At 45.5% G+C, this 20,677-nt stretch overlaps 2 protein-coding genes across 8 annotated transcripts; one reads left to right on the forward strand and one right to left on the reverse strand.

Annotated features, from left to right (window-relative positions):
* Nucleotides 1-3: 3 nt before the first annotated feature.
* On the reverse strand, nucleotides 4-3,137 carry LOC121591512 (DNA replication factor Cdt1). Of its 2 annotated transcripts, XM_041912112.1 has the most exons (3): nucleotides 2,709-3,137; nucleotides 1,975-2,588; nucleotides 4-1,874 (listed from the first exon to the last, which is right to left on the reverse strand). In XM_041912112.1, the coding sequence occupies exons 1-3, from the start codon at nucleotides 2,790-2,792 to the stop codon at nucleotides 458-460; spliced, it is 2,115 nt and encodes a 704-aa protein (XP_041768046.1). In that variant the 5' UTR covers nucleotides 2,793-3,137; the 3' UTR covers nucleotides 4-457. The 2 variants fall into 2 exon arrangements, with proteins under 2 accessions (XP_041768046.1, XP_041768045.1); XM_041912111.1 differs by having other exon boundaries at nucleotides 1,975-3,137.
* A 2,284-nt stretch (nucleotides 3,138-5,421) lies between these two features.
* On the forward strand, nucleotides 5,422-16,367 carry LOC121591345 (SRSF protein kinase 3). Of its 6 annotated transcripts, none has more exons than XM_041911731.1 (3): nucleotides 5,422-5,526; nucleotides 6,285-10,387; nucleotides 12,024-16,367. In XM_041911731.1, exon 2 carries the CDS (start codon nucleotides 7,030-7,032, stop codon nucleotides 9,406-9,408), a length of 2,379 nt encoding a protein of 792 aa, XP_041767665.1. In that variant the 5' UTR covers nucleotides 5,422-5,526; nucleotides 6,285-7,029; the 3' UTR covers nucleotides 9,409-10,387; nucleotides 12,024-16,367. The 6 variants fall into 6 exon arrangements, with proteins under 6 accessions (XP_041767665.1, XP_041767663.1, XP_041767664.1 ...); XM_041911729.1 differs by lacking the exon at nucleotides 5,422-5,526 and adding an exon at nucleotides 5,533-5,844; XM_041911730.1 differs by lacking the exon at nucleotides 5,422-5,526 and adding an exon at nucleotides 5,533-5,812.
* Nucleotides 16,368-20,677: the final 4,310 nt, after the last annotated feature.

The raw sequence follows: 20,677 nt of genomic DNA on the forward strand, positions 1-20,677 counted from the left end.
TTTTTTTATACATTTATTTCAAATTTCAAAAACACACAAACACAAGGATTACCTCTAAACACATAGAAAGATTAACGATTGAGCGGTAATGTGGCGGGGAAGAAAATAGGAAAAGTTGTAAAATTTAAACTACTATGATATCAACTACTGCGAAGAATCATCAAATTTTCAATCTATTCGTCAGTGGGTATCGTCGAGCAGCAGAACAAAAACTGCAACTCGATCTACAATGTAACTAGAGGCGGTAAGAGAAATAAAAAGAAGCATGAAAATACTTTAAAACGAAGTTATGTTTCAAAGACCATAAGAAAGAAAATTGCATAGCCGATGATACGCTTCTTAGCATGATAAAAGCGTAAAAAGGAAAAACAGACGCGTTTCCGGTCCACTTTAGCGGTAACAACAACTGGGGTTTTGTAAGGGGGACAGGAAGAATCTTCCTTCGCCCCTTTTCACTCTACTGTACAACCTCATTCGCCTTGCGCTCGAGCACATCGATCACTTTAGCGAGATCGCAGTCTTTGGAAATTTTGGCGTACTTTACCTTACGCACCTCCGGCAGCGTCAGCCAGAACGGAACCAGTTGCGCTATCATGCGGATGTGCTCCTCCAGCTCCTGCAGCGTCAGTTTGCCCCGGTAGCTGTTCTCGATCTTCACGACGGGCGTTTCCAGCGGCAGCACATTCTTCCGCTCGGTCACGAACACGTTGCGCAAGTGGCGGGCAATCTCCGGCAGGCGGCTGTACTTCATCGCCTCCTTTTCCTGGGACGGCCGCCTAACCATCTGCTCCAGTGCTTTGGCCGCCTGCTTCGCCCGTATCTTCTCCAGCAGTGCTTTCGGGACATTTTTCAGCATCTGTTCCGCGGGATCGCTCAGTAAGGCGGCGGTGGCGCTAGGAATACCAGACACATTTTCCGTTTTTATGCCGATCGGTAGTTTCTTATCCTCGGGCTCGGTGGTCGTCGGTTGTGGAGTTCCGCTCGTGGCGACTGCCGCTTCCTGCTTCTTTTTCTCCTCCAGCCGTGCTAGCGCACGCTCCATCGGGGTGCCGCAGCTGAACAGGTTCCGGGCCGTGGACAGTACGTCCCGGGCGGACGAGAAACGCTCCACATTCGGTGGCTGCGGCAGTTCCGCTTTCTCGATGTCGGGACAGTTTTCCAGATCGAAGTCCACGTGCCAGCGGACGATCTTGCTACGCTCAATGTTCAGCGGTGGATCCAGCGTCAGCAGGAACGCTTGATGCGCGTCCTTCGTGCGCTCCAGCAGCAAGCGGCGGAAGTGCTGGTAGCGTTCGAGCAGTGACTGCGAATTGACAGCCGGCTTCGTGTTGGTGCGAATAAAATCGTCCTCCGCGGCTTTCCGCGCCGGCTCTTCGGGAGCATCGGCAATGTTTGGTCTAATCACTAGCTGGTAGGTTTCGTGCTTCGTAGCCGAACCGTAGTTCTTTGTCATCTCCTGGCTCAGCGTGAACGCGTCCGGGAAGAGGGAGTAGATTTGGGCGAGATGGGATTCGAAAAAGTTCTTCCTTGCCATCCGCTGGACGGCCGGCTTCAGCTTCTTGAACGTAATCTGCTCCTTGCGGTTGTGCAGCATCGAGCAGACCGTGTCGGTGCACTTGAACAGCTCCAGCAGCGACCGGTACTTGAACGGCAGCTGCAGGGTGGGAACGCCCGCCTCCACCAGATTGTGGAAGCGCTGGTAGGCGGGCAGCTTCTTCGGGCTGGCCATGACTGGCGTCCCGGCCGTCGGCTCTTTGATCGGGCTCATCAGCGCCGACAAGCGCTTGGGCGTTACATTGTTGGCCGGCGAGCTCGACGCATCCTTCGTAGGTGTGCGCAGCAGCTTCGAAGGGCTGGCGATCGTTTTCTTTGGGCTGTGGAAAAAAATGAGAGATAATTAGTGGAAGACGCTCTTTCCCGCCCGTACAAAGGCTCATTAGGGCTAATGATGATAGGCGTCACCATGCTTCTTACCTCACCATCACCTCCACGTCGAGAGTGGCAAATTTCTCGAGATTTTTAGCAGCCACCGCCGGCGAGACGGAAGGCTTCGTTCCCTCGAGACGCTCCCTGCGCAGACGATCCATCTTATCGAGCCCGCTCTGTATGGCATTCAGCTTCGTTTTCAGCTCCGGCAGGCGGGGATGCTGCAACAGCTTGTTGCGTATGTCCGTCAGCGACATGGCATCTTTGTCCTTGCCCAGCTGGAGCGTGCGTGAAACGCCTGCCTTCGTCGGCGCCTTGGCTACATTGTTTAGGTTGTTGCGGGGCGAAAACTCAACCGGCTTGGAGTCTACAACCGATGCTACCACGGGTTCCACCTTCACCGGAGAAGCAAGCTTCTTTTCCGGCACAGCGGGACGCTTCGACGGGCTGGCCGTATGGGGGCGCTTCTGCGGTGACAGATTGCCCTTCTTCACGAACGACACCAGCTTCGGCTGGGCTGCTGCCAGCAGTGCCTTCGTCTTCTCGTCCAGATCGACCGGGCCGATGCGTCTGATTGCCCGGGATGCTCGCGTAACACGGCGGCCCAGCTCCGCCGGATCGCTGACGGCGCCATTATCTTTTCCGACGGCGGCTTCAAGGTTCTTCAAAGTAAAGTTGGTATTGTTAGCAAACACGAAGCGTAGCTCCTCGTGATCCGAGTTCTGTGAACTGTTCGTCAAGTTTCCAACTGTATCTACGGGGGAGTTTTCCAGTACCAGTACCTTATTTCGGCCCGCCGCCCCAAGCGTATCGTGCGCTGCGCGTTTGCGTGTGTTGAAGTAGGACGCGACCGTTGGCTGCGACATACTGCAGCTAGGTGGAACAAATTCGCAGCAATGGAAAACGGTCACCACTGTTCACGGACACACCTATTACCTGACGGAGGAGGAAAACTGTTATCGGCGACACGAGTGCAGCGTCAGCAGACTGATTTTTTCGCTCGCCTAAAATGGTCTCCTGTCAGTTGCTTTTCCCTCCAATTTGAAACTGCACTCTGCTGGTGATGCGCAGGAATTGCATTCCTCTACATAATCGATGAAACCCCGTCCGCCGTCAACGGCATGTCGACGAAGCAGTGTTTGTTTACGATCGGGCAGTGTGGCCAGATTATGTTGACAGATTTCGGTAGGAGCACCAAACTTTTATCTGTAGTTTTCGGTAAGTTAAAACTCGAAACATAGTTAAAAAAAGAGTTAAGCGGTTATAGAGGGGGGGGGGGGGGGGGGTAGCATAACATACGCAAAACGAAAGTTCTATCTCACGAGAAAATGCATCCTTTATCTAAGAAATGAAATAGGATATGCATTAGATTTGGTTCAGAGGTCACACAAATGCAGGTCTTTCTGAAGTGTCGATGTGAAATTGTACTAGGAATTCTAAGTCAAAGAAAGACTAAGATGGACATTTTCTTCTCAGTGGTGGCAAGTTCTTTTTCTCGGGGTTTTATGCGGCAGCTTAGGGCCGCTGCAGTACTCCATCGGATACGATTTTATCGAACGTGCTGTCATTAGATTTTCGCCGGATTATTTAGATTGATAAGATTATTTGGCTGAGTACAATGATAAAAAATAGGATTTTTCCTTCAAACTCTTCATATGTAATTCGGTATTTCTGGTCACTCTGCCCACAGGACAATGCGAGCTCTCTGGCGGCCCTTCAAAAGCCCTCGCTCGAAACGTCAAAAACTGTCAAAATTTATTTAAAAAAAACGACGCCAGCGATGGAAACTCGCACCGATTTGGTTTTGTGACGGTTTTTTAAGTGGTTGTGACGGTTTTTTAAGTGGTTGTGACGGTTTTTAACGTTTCGAGCGAGGGCTTTTGAGGGTGGCCGCCAAAAAGCTAGCCTTACCCTGCGGGCCAGTGTGGCCAGATTATTTTGCCAGACTTCGGCACGAGCACCAAAATTTTATATGTAGTGTTCGGTAGGAGCAAGATGTATTTAGACCAGATCTGTCCAGCATCTGTCGTGATTGTCACTCATAATCCATTAATTTTATCTTTTTTTCAAAAACGTATTTTTTTAAAATATATTCTCTTTTTTCACAATTAATTTAAATATTAGTTTGACAAAAAGTACGTGTGCTACTCAAACCGTTAACCAGAAGACTGACGAATCTGCCCTCTCCATGTCAAATTCTGGCTTGCCGCGTTTTAATCACCGACAAACCGACGTGACACTGGCGTTACAAAAGTGTCCCACACGAAAGTACTGTCATTTACCAGTGAGGCGAACACTTCTGTCAAAGTAAGCTCTGTTCACTGCTGCTTCGATGTAAACAACTTTTCTAAATACAAATTACGAAGGAAGTGTGAGGCAAGATTTTGTGAGAATTATTGGACAAAACATCCAGGAAAATCATTTTATAAGTTTCTAAAACATAAGTACATACAACAATACGCACTAGAATTTGCGAAGAAAAACATAAAGAGGATTTAGCAGTTTCTTCTCTGTGTCAGTGTAGTAAGCGAATCATTATAGAGATGGCGCTAGTGTTTAACGTATTTTCATTTGAAATAAGGAGACAACTTTTGAAGCTCATTTTGTTCGAAGTGTCACGTCGGTTTGTCGGTGTTTTAATTTCGCCTGCATCTATCCTTATCTCTTGGGCTTTGCCGTTTCTGTTTTCGTCGCGTTCTTTAAATTGTACGTTATAAATCATAGCTTCACTAGTTTGCTCAATAGATGGCGTATTACAACTCATCATCCCAAGTACCCCAAATCTACTAAACGACCACTAAACGGCTTCTAAACGACTCAAGCTCTCAACCTAAACGGAATATAAAAAGACTTTGTTTAGCAAACGGAAAACGACTCATGTATTCTAAAAATAGCCAAAAGCTGGTGGCGCCATCTGTTGGTGGAATACCCAACCAGTGGAGCTTCCTCGCTTGGAGGAGATCTTTCTCAATCCCTCTGTTCTGTTGTATGGTTTCGCATTGAAGTTATGCATCGCTAGAACTAGAACGGCGATTATTTAAAATAATGTTTGATAATGTAATAATTATATGTTAAAAACCGTACACAATATATATTCAAGATATTCAAGATAGGGTAGTTGTGGATTCTTTGGAAATGTGTATATAACGGTTACAGGCCCTAAAATTCAAAAAAATACATCAATTTCTTCTCAATGAAAACTTTTAACTGTCAAATTCAAAATCGTCGTATCTGCGAATCGTCGTAACTCGGGGGACGCCTGTATATGATTGGTCGCGTGGTTCCATCAAAAAGTGACGTTCACATTGTGTCATAAAAAACTTCGTTATTTTCTTCTTCGTCTTTGAGACCACCTGGTTTTCATACACTTTGGGCCTTCTGATAAAATCGCTTCGGATCAGGCACTGGCTCTACCACACCTGTACCAATTGTACCCACTTTGTAAAAATCAACCAATTTGCTCATCGGGTCGCTCGACTCCATTCGTTATGTCGACTTCCATTTTGCTCGAGCTTTCCTGGCTGCTCGGTACATCGATTTGCTGCTTGCCAGTTGACATTGAAGTAAATTTTCTTGCTAGAGCTGCTAACGATAAAAAAGGTAAATTTTGAAGAGCATATAATCATCGGGTTAGCTTTACCCTTTACCCGTGCCCTCTCGCATGGCTTGAACAGTTTGCAGTGCAAAAAAAGAAAGAAAGAAAAGAAACCGGAAAAACGCTGCAATCGGCATAAGCAGGAATACGCTCCACCCCGCCAGTGAAGCATCTTGACAGGTGCGCATTGTCCGTCGGTGCGCATCATCTTGGGATCCGTGCGTGTGTGCGAGCGGAGAAGCAGCTGCGAAAAGGGCAACAACAGCAACAACGGCCACTAGAGGAGGCAGCGTGAGCAAAAAAAAAAAAAGAACGAGAAAAACGTGCGTGTGTAGAGTGTGTGTGGTTGTAAAAATTTTCACCACATTCCGAGCAGGCGAGAACGTTCCGGATGTATTCTGCACGGGATCGGGCGGAAGCAGTGACAGCAGCCCTAGCAGCCGCAGCAGCATCAATCCACGGCCCATGGTGATGCTCAGGAGAGGCAAGGCGGCCGTGCTCGCAAATTATTCTGATTCGGTGTCTGACAGCTTCCCGTTTTTGCACCGCTGCCGCAGTGTGTGGGAAAAAAGAGCCACTTGTTTAGGCTTCCCGCGAGCGCTTTCCACCTTCCGCCGCAGATCGCAGTAGACGTTACCCCCCTTTTCTCCTCGTTGCTCGGAGTGTGTGTGTGTGTCTGTGTGCAGCATGTCCTGCAAAAGTGCAAATGGGCTCCCCGAAAAGTGACTGATTGGTTTTCCCTTCTTTTCCATTCTTTTTTTAGTTGGTCCGTTTTAGTTGCCTCCCTTTCCCCACAGTTTCCGTTTCGTGTTTGTTTTGTGCGGCGTTACGTTGCCTGAGCCATCGGTCCGTCCGGAAATCCCAACAATCCGGGCCACCACGAGGGCTGTGAACGGCGGGAAGAAAGGATCGGAAAAGTACCAAAACCAGCAGCAGCAGCAACAGCAGCATCGGCAGCATTAGCACAGTTGCATAAGCCTCGAGGACCAATCCCTACAATTCTTTTTGTTCTCATCGAAGCGCTCACCACCCCCGTAATCCTCCGGTGGGGGCAGAATATTATTATTGTTCCGTGGCTCTCCGACCTACGCGAGGGAGAGGGATTTCAGAAAAATCGCGAAACACGGTGCGAGTGCGTGAAGGCAAGCAACGAAAGACAGGCAGGGAAGAGAGTTTGCCAAGACAAAAACAATAGTGCGCGAGTGCAAACGAGATAGAGTGCGCGCGAGCGAGAGAGAGATTGAAGAATAGAGAGAGTGAGAGGGGTAGCTGAAAGATTGAGAGCAAAAGAGTGAGAAGAGAGCAATCGGTTCATTGTGGTGCGTGTGTGTGTTTGTGCGCGAGTGTGCTGTGTTAGAACAGGCGAGAGCAATAATACGGGTGTGTATCGGAGGAGTGTACTGAGGAAAGGGGCGGGTGCGTGCGTGTGCGTGCGTGCGTGCGTGCGGTAGGATAGAGTGCAGTGATTCCGGCAAGCGACGGCAGACGTTACAGCAAGCAGACAAGCGATGAACATAAAACCCGACACGAACCGACACGTACTGACGATACAGGCGAAGAAGAAGCGTCATAAGACGGCGAAGAAGAAGGCGAAACAGCAGGCGACGGCAGTGGTGGCGGCGGCAGCAGCGCAGGCGGCGGCGCAGGCAGCGGCGCAGAACAGCAATAGTTACAGCAGGAGCGGCCAGAATTACCAGTCGGCCGCAACGGCGGGCTCCATTGGCGGTGGTGCCTTCGTGGGCGGCGGGTCAGAACTGCACGAGCACGACGACGACGACGACCATGACGACATGATCCTGGGCACGACGTCGGGCGCGACAGCGGCGGGCATGACTGGCGGCGGTGGCGGTGGATCGGCGATGAACGACAGTCAGCATTCGGTGTCGTCGGACGGGCCGGCGGAGCTGATCGGGCGGCGCGGTTCCAAGTCGGCGGGCCAGCCGCATCACCACCTGGACACGACTACCAGCTCGTCGAACGAGACGATCGAGCAGGACGGGGACCGGGACGCGGACGGCTACACCAGCGAGGAGGAGGAGCAAGAGTGCCGGGAAGACTACTGCCGCGGCGGCTACCATCCGGTGAAGCTGGGCGACCTGTTCCTGCAGCGCTACCACGTGATCCGGAAGCTGGGCTGGGGCCACTTCTCGACCGTGTGGCTCAGCTGGGACCTGGAGGAGAAGCGGTACGTGGCGCTGAAGATCGTCAAGTCGGCGCAACACTTCAGCGACACGGCCAAGGACGAGATACACATCCTGAAGTCGATCACGAACGCGGACCCAGCCGACCCGAAGCGAAACAAGGTGGTGCAGCTGCTGAACGACTTCCGGATAACGGGCGTGAACGGCACGCACATCTGCATGGTGTTCGAGGTGCTCGGGCACAATCTGCTGAAGCTGATCATGAAGTCGAACTACCGGGGCATCCCGCTGGCGAACGTCAAGTCCATCATCCGGCAGGTGCTGGAGGGGCTGGACTACCTGCACACCAAGTGCAAGATCATCCACACCGACATCAAGCCAGAGAACGTGCTGGTGTGCGTGAACGAGAGCTACGTGCGGAAGCTGGCCTGCGAGGCGACGGAGATGCACGCGATGGGCTGCAAGCTGCCGATCTCGCTCATCTCGGCCGCGCCGCCCCAGTTCCAGGAGCAGCCGATGAGCCAGAACATGAGCAAGGCGAAGAAGAAGAAGCTGAAGCGAAAGGCGAAGATGCAGCACGAGCTGATCCGGCAGCAGATGGAGCACATCCAGCAGCTCGAGTTTGGCGCCCCGGTGGCGGTCGATGGAGCTTCCTCCGGCAGTGGCGGGCTGGCGGCCGGTCTGCCGCTGGAAAATGGAACTGCAGAGGGCATGGAGTCCGGTAAGCCGTTGTTGGCACTGGCCGCGGAAGGTACTGGTGGTGGTGCGACACTGAAGGGTGTTTCGACTGCGGGCAGCAACACAGCCACGGGTACGGGTACGCCCAACTCGCCGCTGGAAAGGAAAGAGGCGGGCGGAGAGGCGCGGCGATTGCTAGTGAACGGTACGGGAGAGGCAACGACTACTGCTGGTGGTGTTGGTAAAGAGTGTGTCGCGGAGGCCGGTACGCCTTCGTCGGGCGATGAGGAACGCCCAACCCTGACACCGTCCGCATCGACGCTCTCCAGCCCATCGAGTAGCGAGGCTGCCTCGTCGAACAACAATGACGACTTGCCGGGTGACCGGAAATCGCCCACGGCCCGCGTGCACGACGGGGACGAGCGGCGGGAGCGCGACGCGAAATCGCCCGAGAAGCCTTCCTCCTCGTCGCTCGTCACGTCGTCATCCAAGCTGGACATCAGCGAGTCGGTGCGGAAGATACTGTCGTCGGTGCAGGAAAGCAAGGATGCGGCGTTCGAGGTGTGCGACATCGACGTGAAGATAGCCGACCTGGGCAACGCGTGCTGGGTGGACAAACACTTCACCGAGGACATTCAGACGCGCCAGTACCGGTCACTGGAGGTCATCATCGGCGCCGGGTACGACACGTCGGCGGACATCTGGAGTACGGCCTGCATGGCGTTCGAGCTGGCCACCGGCGACTACCTGTTCGAGCCGTTCTCGGGCAAGGACTACTGCCGGGACGACGACCACATCGCGCACATCATCGAGCTGCTCGGGCCCATCCCGAAGCGGATCGCGCTGTCCGGCAAGAACTCGAGCCACGCGTTCAACTCGAAGGGCCTGCTGAAGAACATCTCCGGCCTGAAGCCGTGGGGCCTGGTGGACGTGCTGATCGAGAAGTACGAATGGTCGGACGAGGACGCGTTCGAGTTTAGCGACTTCCTCAAGCCGATGCTGGACTACGATCCGCGAACGCGTGCCACCGCCGCCGACTGTTTGCGCCATTCGTGGCTGAACCACTGAGCCGCACCGCCGGTGCCCTTCGCTGGTGTGCGGTGAGCTGCGGGTAGATGCAGTCGCCAAACCTACTACATGACCCAGTGTGTAAGCCAGTGTGTTGAGCAAGAGGAGGAGGAGGAGGAGTAGAAGGAGAGAGTGCCGTCGACGTCACTTCCACTTCCCTGCCAGTGGCCTGTTCGCTTCTTCTGGTTTGAATCGATTCGTGTTTTTTTTTTGCTGAATTCGTGCGTACGGCAGCTCGTGCAAACTGCAAGCTGCAAAAGAGTGTGTTGTGATGGCAGCGATGCAAACGAGCAAACCTAGTGCAAGTGTGTAGGATGCTGAGATGTAGCTAAAGCTAAATACCGTATTTTGGGGGGAAGTGTGGAGTATGTGCGCAATGTCTAAACATGCCAGCATGTGTGAGCAGTGATGGTAAAACAAAATTGGCAAAAGCAAATGAGGGGAAATCAAATCGTCTTGTGCGTAGTAGCGGAAAGCAAACAGCGAGAAGCTCAAAGGTAGTAGTAGTGTGCGTGGTGTGTGGAAATGTGGAATGCAAGCTGCAAGCTGGTGCAGTACGTGTGCGTGTCTGGTGTGTACGGCGACCATTGAATTATTGGGCAACAATGCAGAAGAAAGAATGACCTCCCCGTGCCGCTCTCTCGTGCGGGCAAGAAAGGCGCCCCATTGCAACAAATCAACCGTTCGGTCAGCAAGAAAGAAACAATCGAAGCGAGTTGATTTGTGAAGATGAGTGTGCTTGTGTGAAAAACAAAAGAAATAAAAGTAATAAACAACTAAGAAGCAGTTCACCCATAATGCTGTGTAGTACTGTGAAGCAGCGGGCCACAGCCGGCCGTGAGCGTCGGGGCAGCCTGGAGGCGATGGAATTTGTAATATAGTAGCGGAGACGGAAGCTCTGAAATGCAGTTTAATGTAGGAATAATATCCCAATATCCCCGCATGAAACGATCAGCTTTACAAGTTAGAACAATAGAAGGTAAGTTTCGGTTGGGTTTGTGTGTGAGTTTAGTATTGTGTACCATGTGGAAAGTTTAGTAGGTGGCAAGACCATAGCACATTTACGTTTGCAGAGGAACAGTTAGGGTTTTCATTAACATTTCTTAATCGTAATCCTATACAATGTTTATAAGCTTAATGTGGTTTGCAACTCAATCACATTTTTCATTAAACATGGCTAATCAAAAATGGGAAGTTAAATCACCTTATAATTAATTCATGTATATCTAATTGACAACAATTTAGATAATGTCTAAGGAATAATCCTTAAAATAGCTTTCAGTTAGTTGGGTACCTATAGTGGTGGTAATAGCAATAGTGGTGGCATTGCACTAAAATGCGTTCCATACGATCATTTAAAAGTAATTAAGTTATTTATGTTAGTGTGAAAAATCTATTGTTTTGTGAAATGTGTCAACATTTTTCAAAACCTCAGGATTTCATAACGAAACTCATATATTTGTTAACGCTGTAAATAACCACATAACAACGCAATTACTTTTTTTAACATAACTTTTATTAAATGTTAGTAATTTACAAACATTCATTGCCTTTTGATAATATTTTAAAGGGTTTTTTAACATAGTGCCATTATAGGTACACAACACAGGCATGTTCATATAGTGGTTATAGTCATAAAAACAGTGAAAAAAAGCATTTTTCAGAATATTTTTGACACATCTGCTTACTGTTTTCGCTAAAATAAGCAACAGAAACGAATTTTATGTGAATAATTTACCTAACAAAGGCAAAAATTCGTCTTTCTGGCTGAGTGAAAAATCGACTTCGAATCAAGCTCAATCTCCGGGTGCGGGTTGACGACAGGTGTTATGCAGTACTTAGGTCAATATTTTCATGAATCAAATTTATACATTTTTTACGATCAATGTAAGTTATGGTAGTAATCTTGCTATTCATACGAAAACAGTTCCATTGATTTCAAAACTAAGTTCCATTGATATTATACACTGTTTTTAAGGTATTTTTGTTTACCACCACCATAGGAATACAATACGATGACTATAGGAACCATACCACTATTATAGGTCCAACGAAGCAGTAACAAAAATATGTATTTTCGTGTAAATTTCATGTGTTTGATGGAAAAAATGATTTTGATGGCAAAAATAATACATAATGTGATGTGTGCTATACAATACAATCATACAATTGCTATGTGTTGAAATATTAAAAAAAACTTTCCCGACGCTTTAAATCCATTAAAACACATCTGTATCACTAAAGTTGCACCACTTTTGGTACATTTACCCTATATAAAGAGATAACAGTATATAGAAGAGTCGAGAAATATAAAATAACATTACAAATAAATAAATACCTCTCGGTTACAAACCAAACCATCAATAGGAATGATAACATTGAAAAGAATGGCATATTTGACCACTGCATAATCCTGAAAAGGTGAACATTATCGTACTATCATGAAAATGATAGTAGTGTAAATTTGCTAATAATGGTCTTGTCTATTAAATTATCTGTTTATCCATATTGCCCTGCAATATTTTCGATACAATCTGCATTCGCGATTATCAGCTCAACAGACCGTTGACGCTGTATGAAGATGTGTTCTAATTTAAGGTTTAATAACTTTACAGGAAAATAAGGAAAAACTAAAACATCAATGTGCCGTGTGTGCCCTCCCTTCAACTCCCTTCCCCACGTTATTGAACCTACAGGTGGAACTGGAACAAAGGAAGTGTGAATAGTGTGAAGTGAAAAAATGAACACAAGCTCGAACTCCTCTGCATCACCACAATCATCATCTCAGCAATAGCCGGTCAGATCAGGCATGGAAAGGGGGGCGCGAATTCAAAGATGCAGGTGCAAAAGAGATGGCTGGGTTAGAGCGGTAAAGCGTATCAGAGCGAGGGAAAGAGTGGAGCTTATTCGCTTGAAGCCAGACACTGGAACCGTTGCGTTACTCAGCGATTGAAGCGATAGCCCGTGTTCAAATCGAACGGGCGGAACCAGGTAGTGCAACGTTTTAAGGAAATTATAGGGAATAATTCTAGTTGCTAGAGGAGAGGAGCAGAAGGCAGTAGTATCTTACACATGAATATTATTATTATTATCATTATTAATATTATTATAATTATTATTATGATTAATATATTTACCGTACATTAGGCATCTTTTTAAATACACCAGCACTAACATGCATATGCGAAACAATAGTGGCAGTTTAACTGATGAAGAGAAAAAAAACTGATGGTCACGTGTGTCCGATCCGCTTTGCACTGGAATCCTTCTTCTCATCCTTTCAAGTATCCCCTGTAAAGAAGTTTTAGGTACAGCGAACGAAGGAACAAAACCAATGTACTATATGCCGTCACAGCGGACCGTTTAACCAGCGCATGTCATCTTTCATTGTTCATTACCATCTCATTTGAAAAAAAAAAGAACGTATCTCGACACACACCAGCATCATGCGATGCTCACGTATAACCAAAAGAAACCTCTCTCCCTGTGTACGGAAAACTGCAGCATGAAACTGTGTGCGCGTCGAGCGACGAGCACACAGCGTCGAGCGAATATTGGGAGCAATATACCAGGCGCCGCATTTTGTACCGCGTTTACACATGCAACATAATACGCACATACCGCTCGAAGAAGCAGCATGGTTTGGCGGTGTGGATTTTTTTCACTCCTACTTCGACGACGATCCGATCACGTAGTAGTAGTCCGTCCTTTTAGCGAGGGGGTACGACAGACACACGCGACACACCCAGACACAGACGCAGACAGCGAGCAACTTTACAAGAGCGCTGCAAATCTGCTGTCAAATAGCTGTAGGACTTTCGCAATGATCTCAAGCGCGATTAGAATTATCGTAACCTAGCAAGAGGGGCACGGTCTTGCGCTGACGTCGGTGGTGGAATGTTGGTGGAATGCATATGTGTAGAAATTCTGTCCTGCGATTTTTTTTTCTCTCATCCAACTTCTTACCTCACACCGTGTGGTGTTCGTGGGATTGAAGGTTGCAGGAAAAAACGGCCTGGCACTGATGCATGTGTTTGGTGGCGTGATAGTACGGTGCAGGAGCTTGTGAAGGATAATCACCTGGGTGTGTGGTAGCTTGTGTATCGCCCAGAAATGGAGTTTTCTTCTTTTTTTTTTGTAATCTCCGCGATATTCACTCCTTACATTGCACCATACATTGCACCAAAATCCCTCTCTTCCAAAAAAAGGGTGCGCCCTGTACAGGTAGAGCAAAGAATAATCTGCATTTCTCCCGAGGTGTTACGTATGGCTCTGATGAAGGCTAATCGAATAAGCAACGGCCGACCGCTGTATGCAACCAGAGGAAAGAAAGTTTCACATGCATAACCGATAGGAGAGATTCGTGTAGTGTGAGCTCTTTTATCCAGCAAGTATTTCTAGCAATTTAGATAGAGTAAATACTTACAGAGTTAGTCTCTCTGTCCCTCTGAAATTTCGGCATAAGGTTGTGCATCTCTACTGCATTGCGATTCAGGGTTATATGCTATGTTTTATATCAAAAGAAACTATCTTTCAAGCCTACATTTGGGATTGTAATTGAGACTACGTTCATACAGTGGAGATATTTCAAACATCTCCAGTTAGAATCATCAAAACTCATCAGGTGTATCCCAGAACACATTTTCCAATCGCGTCCATTCATCTCAAAAACAAGCGTACTAAAACAACGATTTCATTCGATTTTCCAAAACTGCCACCAGGGATTTCCAGTGCACGATTACTCAGCGGAAGGTTCTATGAATGCTTACAAAATCGTTCAAGCTGTAGTAGTGTAAATAATGTGAGATCAATCAAGAAATAAAAAGAGAATCAAATTGAAAACGCAAACTACGGCAAATGATTGACTTCAAAAGACTTCGTTCATAACAGCATCCGCATTCATTTAGCAAACCGCTACTAATTACCTTCGTAAATTAATTACACATGCAATCTGGATCGCTTTTTCTCATCTACTGGTTATTTGTGACTTACCGATCTTCCCTAATAACAATTTTGCTGCTAAGAGATACGGCCAGATCGTCATCGGCAACCATCCTTCTTCTGGAACACCGCGTTTCCCTCCTTTTCCATACCCACGACCAGGGGCCAAAGTTTCGACCAAGAGACGGTTTTGATTTTGTTACCAATGTGCGATTTCATAATAAGAGAACGTCCATGCATTACGTAACGTAATCATTTAACGGCGTGTAACGCAAAAGTAAACACGTTAAGGATGGTCTCTTCACACATGGATGCATATGCTGGTAACAAGATTAGTGAACGCAATTAAAACTATCCAGTTGTTTGAGCAGATTGTTTTTCTTTAACATATCATCAATGGCATCATGAGCTCAAAATCCAAATGTTTCAAGGCAAACATTTTCATTCTAAATCCATCTTCATAAAGTTTTTTAACAGCTTAAAAGCAATGAAACACGTGTTTTTGATTTACGTAGAAACGAATTTTGGTTTCGTTTCCCAAATCCATCTGTTCCACCCTTCAGTTGATGCTAGAACCATAAATAATATTTTTGTATTTAATTTTCATGTTACGAATTGTCTAGGATACGAATTTTGCTCAATCGGTTATTTTTGGTGATATGACATTTTTTTGTTTGTGAGGACCTTCATCAAGAACACATACTAGATACGAAATTTGTTTTTGACACAGTGGCATGGAATCTCTCTTGAAAGCCACCCTTTTTTTTTTTGGGACAAGAAAAGGAAGAGGTACAGATCAATCTTTAGCTATCAACAGTAAGGAAAGCGAATCTTGTCAATCGCGCTATCAAAGATAGTAGTTTAAACCAGTGTGTATTGTGTGTCATACAAAGCAAAACAAACAACAACAAAAAACAGCATCCTTACGCACATCATATCCACATCGCATAGAACGTGAAAAGGAACAATACAAATCATTGTTAAAATTTATCACCCTGTAATATGTAGCTTGTAATTAACATGTAAATGTTATGACCAAAACCCCTACCACCCCGCACACACACTCACACACCGGCCGAGCGCATAACGTCATTATCTGGTTGCAGTATCAATATTGTGAAGGATAACCGCAAAGAACTCATTATAGAAGACGCTCGAAATAATCGTTGACCCTAGATTTCAATAATATTTGTAGCCTAAAATGTTAAACAACCCGGATAACAACATTTTGTGTTTCAATGATTAACGAAAACGCTCTACAAACAAACAGAGTAATAGATAGTTTGATGCACAACAAACCAGTAAATTTTGTGCATCAAACGATCTATTTCTCTGTTCACCGAACAATCTGTTGGCTTACACATTTTCATTTACCATCAACAAACTCCTATCTACTGCATGTGTTTCAGTGCCAACACTCACACAGATAGACAGACGGGCTCAGTGTACGGCACAACATAACCCCCCTCCCCTTGCCTGTGTCACATAATCGCGGGGGGCTTCTGTGTTAATATCTAGAAAGCGAATTGGCCACAGGATGCCGACAGCAAAGGAACTATGAACAATTAAGTAATTTATACAAACAAACAAAAATCCTAGTGAGTTAATAAAAAAAACACACAGCAGAAAATAAGGTTGGAATGAAGTGTATGAAGTGTAGTACGGAAACACTTTGTAATTTTGATAAATATTTCAATGTCCGGAGAAGCATAATAAAAGTCTGGCTCTATATATATAAATATATATGTTGGACAACTAGCAAAGTGAGCGTAAGTTGAAAAAATATACAAACATATTGAAACAACCAACCCAACCAACTGCTGTCCCCCGCAACAGTAAGTTGTGCCGTAGCATATGTGTGCTGAACGAGCGAAAGCAAGAGGATTGAAGAAGATAGAGTTGTATGTTAAAAATGGTACAGAATATGGAAATCCAGTTGTTACACAATAATCTGTACAATTCAATACAAACAAGGAGAGTTCGGAACAAATGTGAAGGCTAGAAAGGGATAGGAATTACAAAAGAAAAAAAAAACATTGCGATCCAACTCTGAATTCGAATAAGGAGAGGTTGAAATAGGGACACACCTTAGTTGTTTAGTTTGTATCATTTTTTAAACCATCATTAAGTAATTGTAAATGTATGAGCGTTTCACAACAGGATGTACATGTACACATACAAAAAACACACACACATTATTACACACCCCCCTACGGAACTCATCTCTCACACATGCTCACAAAAAGGAACGCGGACCGTGTGCGTATTACACCATCGCATAGCAATGATCACATAATGAAGTTAGTTTTATTAAAGCTTCCCCTGTCCCTCCCACGTTGTCCCATATCTTGATCGCGAAATGATGGGTGTAGGGTGAGGTTAAATTGTTTGACGATCGCTTAAAACTAGAACGTGAAAAACGGGGCGCGCTCAGTGTGGTGGTTTAGTGCAAAACACTAGGGTGGAAAGATGCTAGAAAGATGGATTATTGTAGGCGCCAGTGCGCACGAAAAAAAAAATAATAAGGTGAATCGTGCGAGAAACTACAGAAAGACAGAGAAGCAAAGGATAGAAACACTTGTGCGCGCAGGCAGGTAGGCAGGAGGGCAGACAGCGGCAGGAAGGGCTGACAAAATGGTAAACCCGCGTGAGAGACACATACCGAAAATAAAATAAGAATCCGCCGCGTGACGATCAATTCGCGCGCAGTCAACTGAATCGGTGCAGCTGTGCGCATTATGTGCTGTGTAATTTATTTTGCCTTATGCCTGGTACCTGATAATGAGAAATTTACTTTTAGTGAGTTGAATCAGAGTGTACGAGCAGCTTTGAAGAATCGTTAAACAACTCTTTTACGTGTTACCTAATTCTTTTTGCGATTTGATTCACTTTTACTCTCCACATTGAGTATAGCAAATCATTTTTTTGTATCTTAATTCATTCAGAGTGAACTTAGAGCGTAATAAGTAACAAATTGAGCCACTAAAGAGCTTGCAGGGTCAGAGTGAGTAAAACCGCAAAAGAGTTGTCAAAAGAGTTGAAAAAAGCCTTCAAGCTGACTTGAATACATACATTTCGCTGGCGAGAACTTCAACTTACTGATTCACTCTTACTCGCCGACACACATGACGCACCGGAATCGCCGGACCTCGCCGGAAGAGTCTGTGGTTATCCCACTTTTTTGTTTATGTTTGTCGGTGGGAATTGTTTTCATTGCGCCAGGGATATGAGTGTTGTTGCATTAGGATAATTAAAACTGTAGCATTGTTCTGGCGACAGCAACCCGGGACGACCGTTGGGACTGTTGACCAAAACGGCAATGAACGGTAACGAAGTTGTGCTTTATTTATTGCTCTGTCTCCTGTTTGAAAGCTTTGCGAGGAGGTAAGTAGCATCCCGGTCCGAAATGTTCTCCTCCTGGTGATTCCCCGGTACAGGGATAATGGTGTGGAGCGAAACAAGGTAAATGAATGTCTATTGTCTATTGGCTTGCGGAGAAAGTACGTTACCTAATGGCTCTATTGGAAGACTTTGCAAACTTTGTTTATATGTACGTCATTTGTTTTTACACCATTGAGCATTGAGCAAGTTCAAGATGATGCTTTTCTGTGCCATCTGTGAGCATTACTATAATAAAATAGCAAACTTTCAATTTCCAAACTCAAAATTTAAGTTGCGAACATTGTGGTTTGCTCAAAATGGTAATTTGTTGTTTCTTTTAACATTTATTTACTTACTTACTTATCCGGCACTACAACCGCTTTGCGGTCTTGGCCTGCCTCAGGAGTGTCCGAAACCGCTCACGGTCTCGCGCCTTCGTCTGCCAGTCCGTTATCCCGGCCTTAATGGCGGACGCCTCCACGCCATCTTGCCACCTCAATTTGGGCCTACCACGCCTCCTCTGTCCTTGTGGACGGCCTAAAAAGACTTTTTTTAGAGAGTTAAGAGTTTAACATTTATTACTATTGTTATTATGTCTATCCCATTGTTTATTCTTATTATTGGTATTATTACTGTTATTATTGTGACTGTTACGATTTTTATTATTGTTGTTGCTATTGTTGTGATTTTTATTGTTTTTATTACTGTTTTTATTATTATTATAATTATTATTATTATTTGTAATAACATTATTTTTGATTTTATTATTATCGTTATTTTTATGTTTTTATTCAGGAAGGATTATTTTGATTATTTTTATTTATTTATTATAAATATGATTATTTTTATTGCTTTGTCGTATTACTATTTTTATTATTATTATTATTATTATTATCATTATTATTATTGTACTCATTATTTATTGAATAATGGGCTATTATTTACTTTCATATTTTAGAACATATGTAAATCGTTAATAATTAAAATTTGCCTTTCTAGTTTCTAGTTAAGTTTTATAAGACTGAGTGCATCCTTTGTAGTCAATATATAGTGTGGACTTGTGTTATATACAAAAGGATAAAACGTAGACGATCATCTCTCACATCAAAATGGAAAAATTGGCCGTGTAAAATTCCTCGGTTGATCTGATTCATCTGCAATTGATAACGGTACATGTAAAGGAGCACTTGAATACATCGCTCGCCTACCAAAAGAGATTACCATACCTGCACAAAGGCGATTAAGTGTATATTTACATATAAAAATCTTTATCTTACGTTTATCGCTTTTTTGCTGGGGACTTACATTTGTCGAAGATACAAAACGAACGTCGGTAAATTGTTCAACCAGTAATCAGCCACGGCTACTTACACGTTTTGTACGTGTTTTGTTCTTAAATCATTCCCTCATCGATTCCGGTGACGCGCGCGCTCTGTGTTGAGCCGGGGTTAACATGTGGTGACAGTTTAAGTTGTGTGTTGGGGGTTTTGGTCGGTTGGACATTTTTTCGACTCTAAATTTAAATCTCCCCGTGCGTTAGGAAAATTATTTAAAAATAGCGTTCCTCTTTAATATTTATTAGCATTTTCGATTACTGGTTGGCTACCCGTTTGCTTGGATTGGCTGGTGCTTTTGGTTACAGTTCCTTATGATGTGTGTAGATTTTCGTTCGGATCATTGACCATTACACACACACGCGTGCTTCCAAACGCCCGCCAACAATACCGTCATAGAAGGTTGTAAACCTCTTTTCCTGCTTTGCACATTCTGGCCGCAGTTGTTGGGGAGAATGTATGGGGCTGTCGCAAAAATGCCAAGAAATAATAGGAACACGATTATTTATCCATCATTGAACAAGCATTTCAATAAACAACAAGGCACCACCATCGTCATCCAAAATCACAGACGCGACTAGATGCAATCACTCGGAAGGCGGACAGCAGACGACACAGGGAATAGAAGAATGGTAAATCAATCAACGTGTTGTTACTGTCGCGCGCGTACTTGCGCGCCTTCATTCAGCTCATTTTTTTCCCCGCGTCGGTGAATCGTCATCGCACCAAGCTCTGGCCTGTGCAGTGCTGTCGCTGTCTAACGCTGTCTACCCATCCGGTCGTTTTGTCAATAACCGTCATTTCCGGACGATAGGAAGAGGGGAAGTAGAATAGGAGAAACTGTGGATGGAGATCACCCGCCCTAGTATGGATGTACATTGCAGCAAAGGTGCAGGGGCGTGTTTCGTACAGGAAAATGCCATTTGGTTGATTTGTTTGGCTTCGAAGCTGACACACATTTGGCGCATGGATCGGGGTATGAAGGCCACCCAATTTTGGGACGTACCATCTACCGGTGCGCCGTCAACCGGCTGCGGAAGAGGTCAAAGCAGCAGTGCAGTACACTACAATTTACCTGCCGGCTGTGCGACGAGATGTGGGAATGCAATGGAATGGATCGAAAATCTTTGCCACGACGAGTGACCGATCAAACATGCCGCTCATATGCTGGCACATTTCTACACAGACACAGGCAGACACTGTTGTTGCTAGTGATGGATTTTGTAGCAAACTCAGTGTGCGCGCAATCATAGTATGGATTCGCAGAAAGCATAATTTGATCGGAATCCCTGTACATCGGGCCAGCCATTTTAATGGGGGGATGTGATTGCCCTTCGTAGATGGTGGAAGCGTTTGAAATCCAATTCTTCCCGTGTCAGCGTCGACATGTTGTGATTGCTTTCCCATTGAAAATTAACAGTTCGCGTAATTTGAGAAATATTAGAGTTACATCACCGTCCCGTCGCGGCATCACCATCCGTTCCTTTCGCGACATGTCAATTTTGGTGGCTTGGTTTGAAGAGTTCCAATTATGAATAATTAAATTACAAAAAATGGCCCAATCAATCCGTTGTAAAAAGGTGAGAAATATTGAATTTAAAATCTATTTGAAA

This window comes from Anopheles merus, chromosome 2L (genome assembly GCF_017562075.2).
Source record: "Anopheles merus strain MAF chromosome 2L, AmerM5.1, whole genome shotgun sequence".
NCBI classification, from domain to species: domain Eukaryota; kingdom Metazoa; phylum Arthropoda; class Insecta; order Diptera; family Culicidae; genus Anopheles; species Anopheles merus.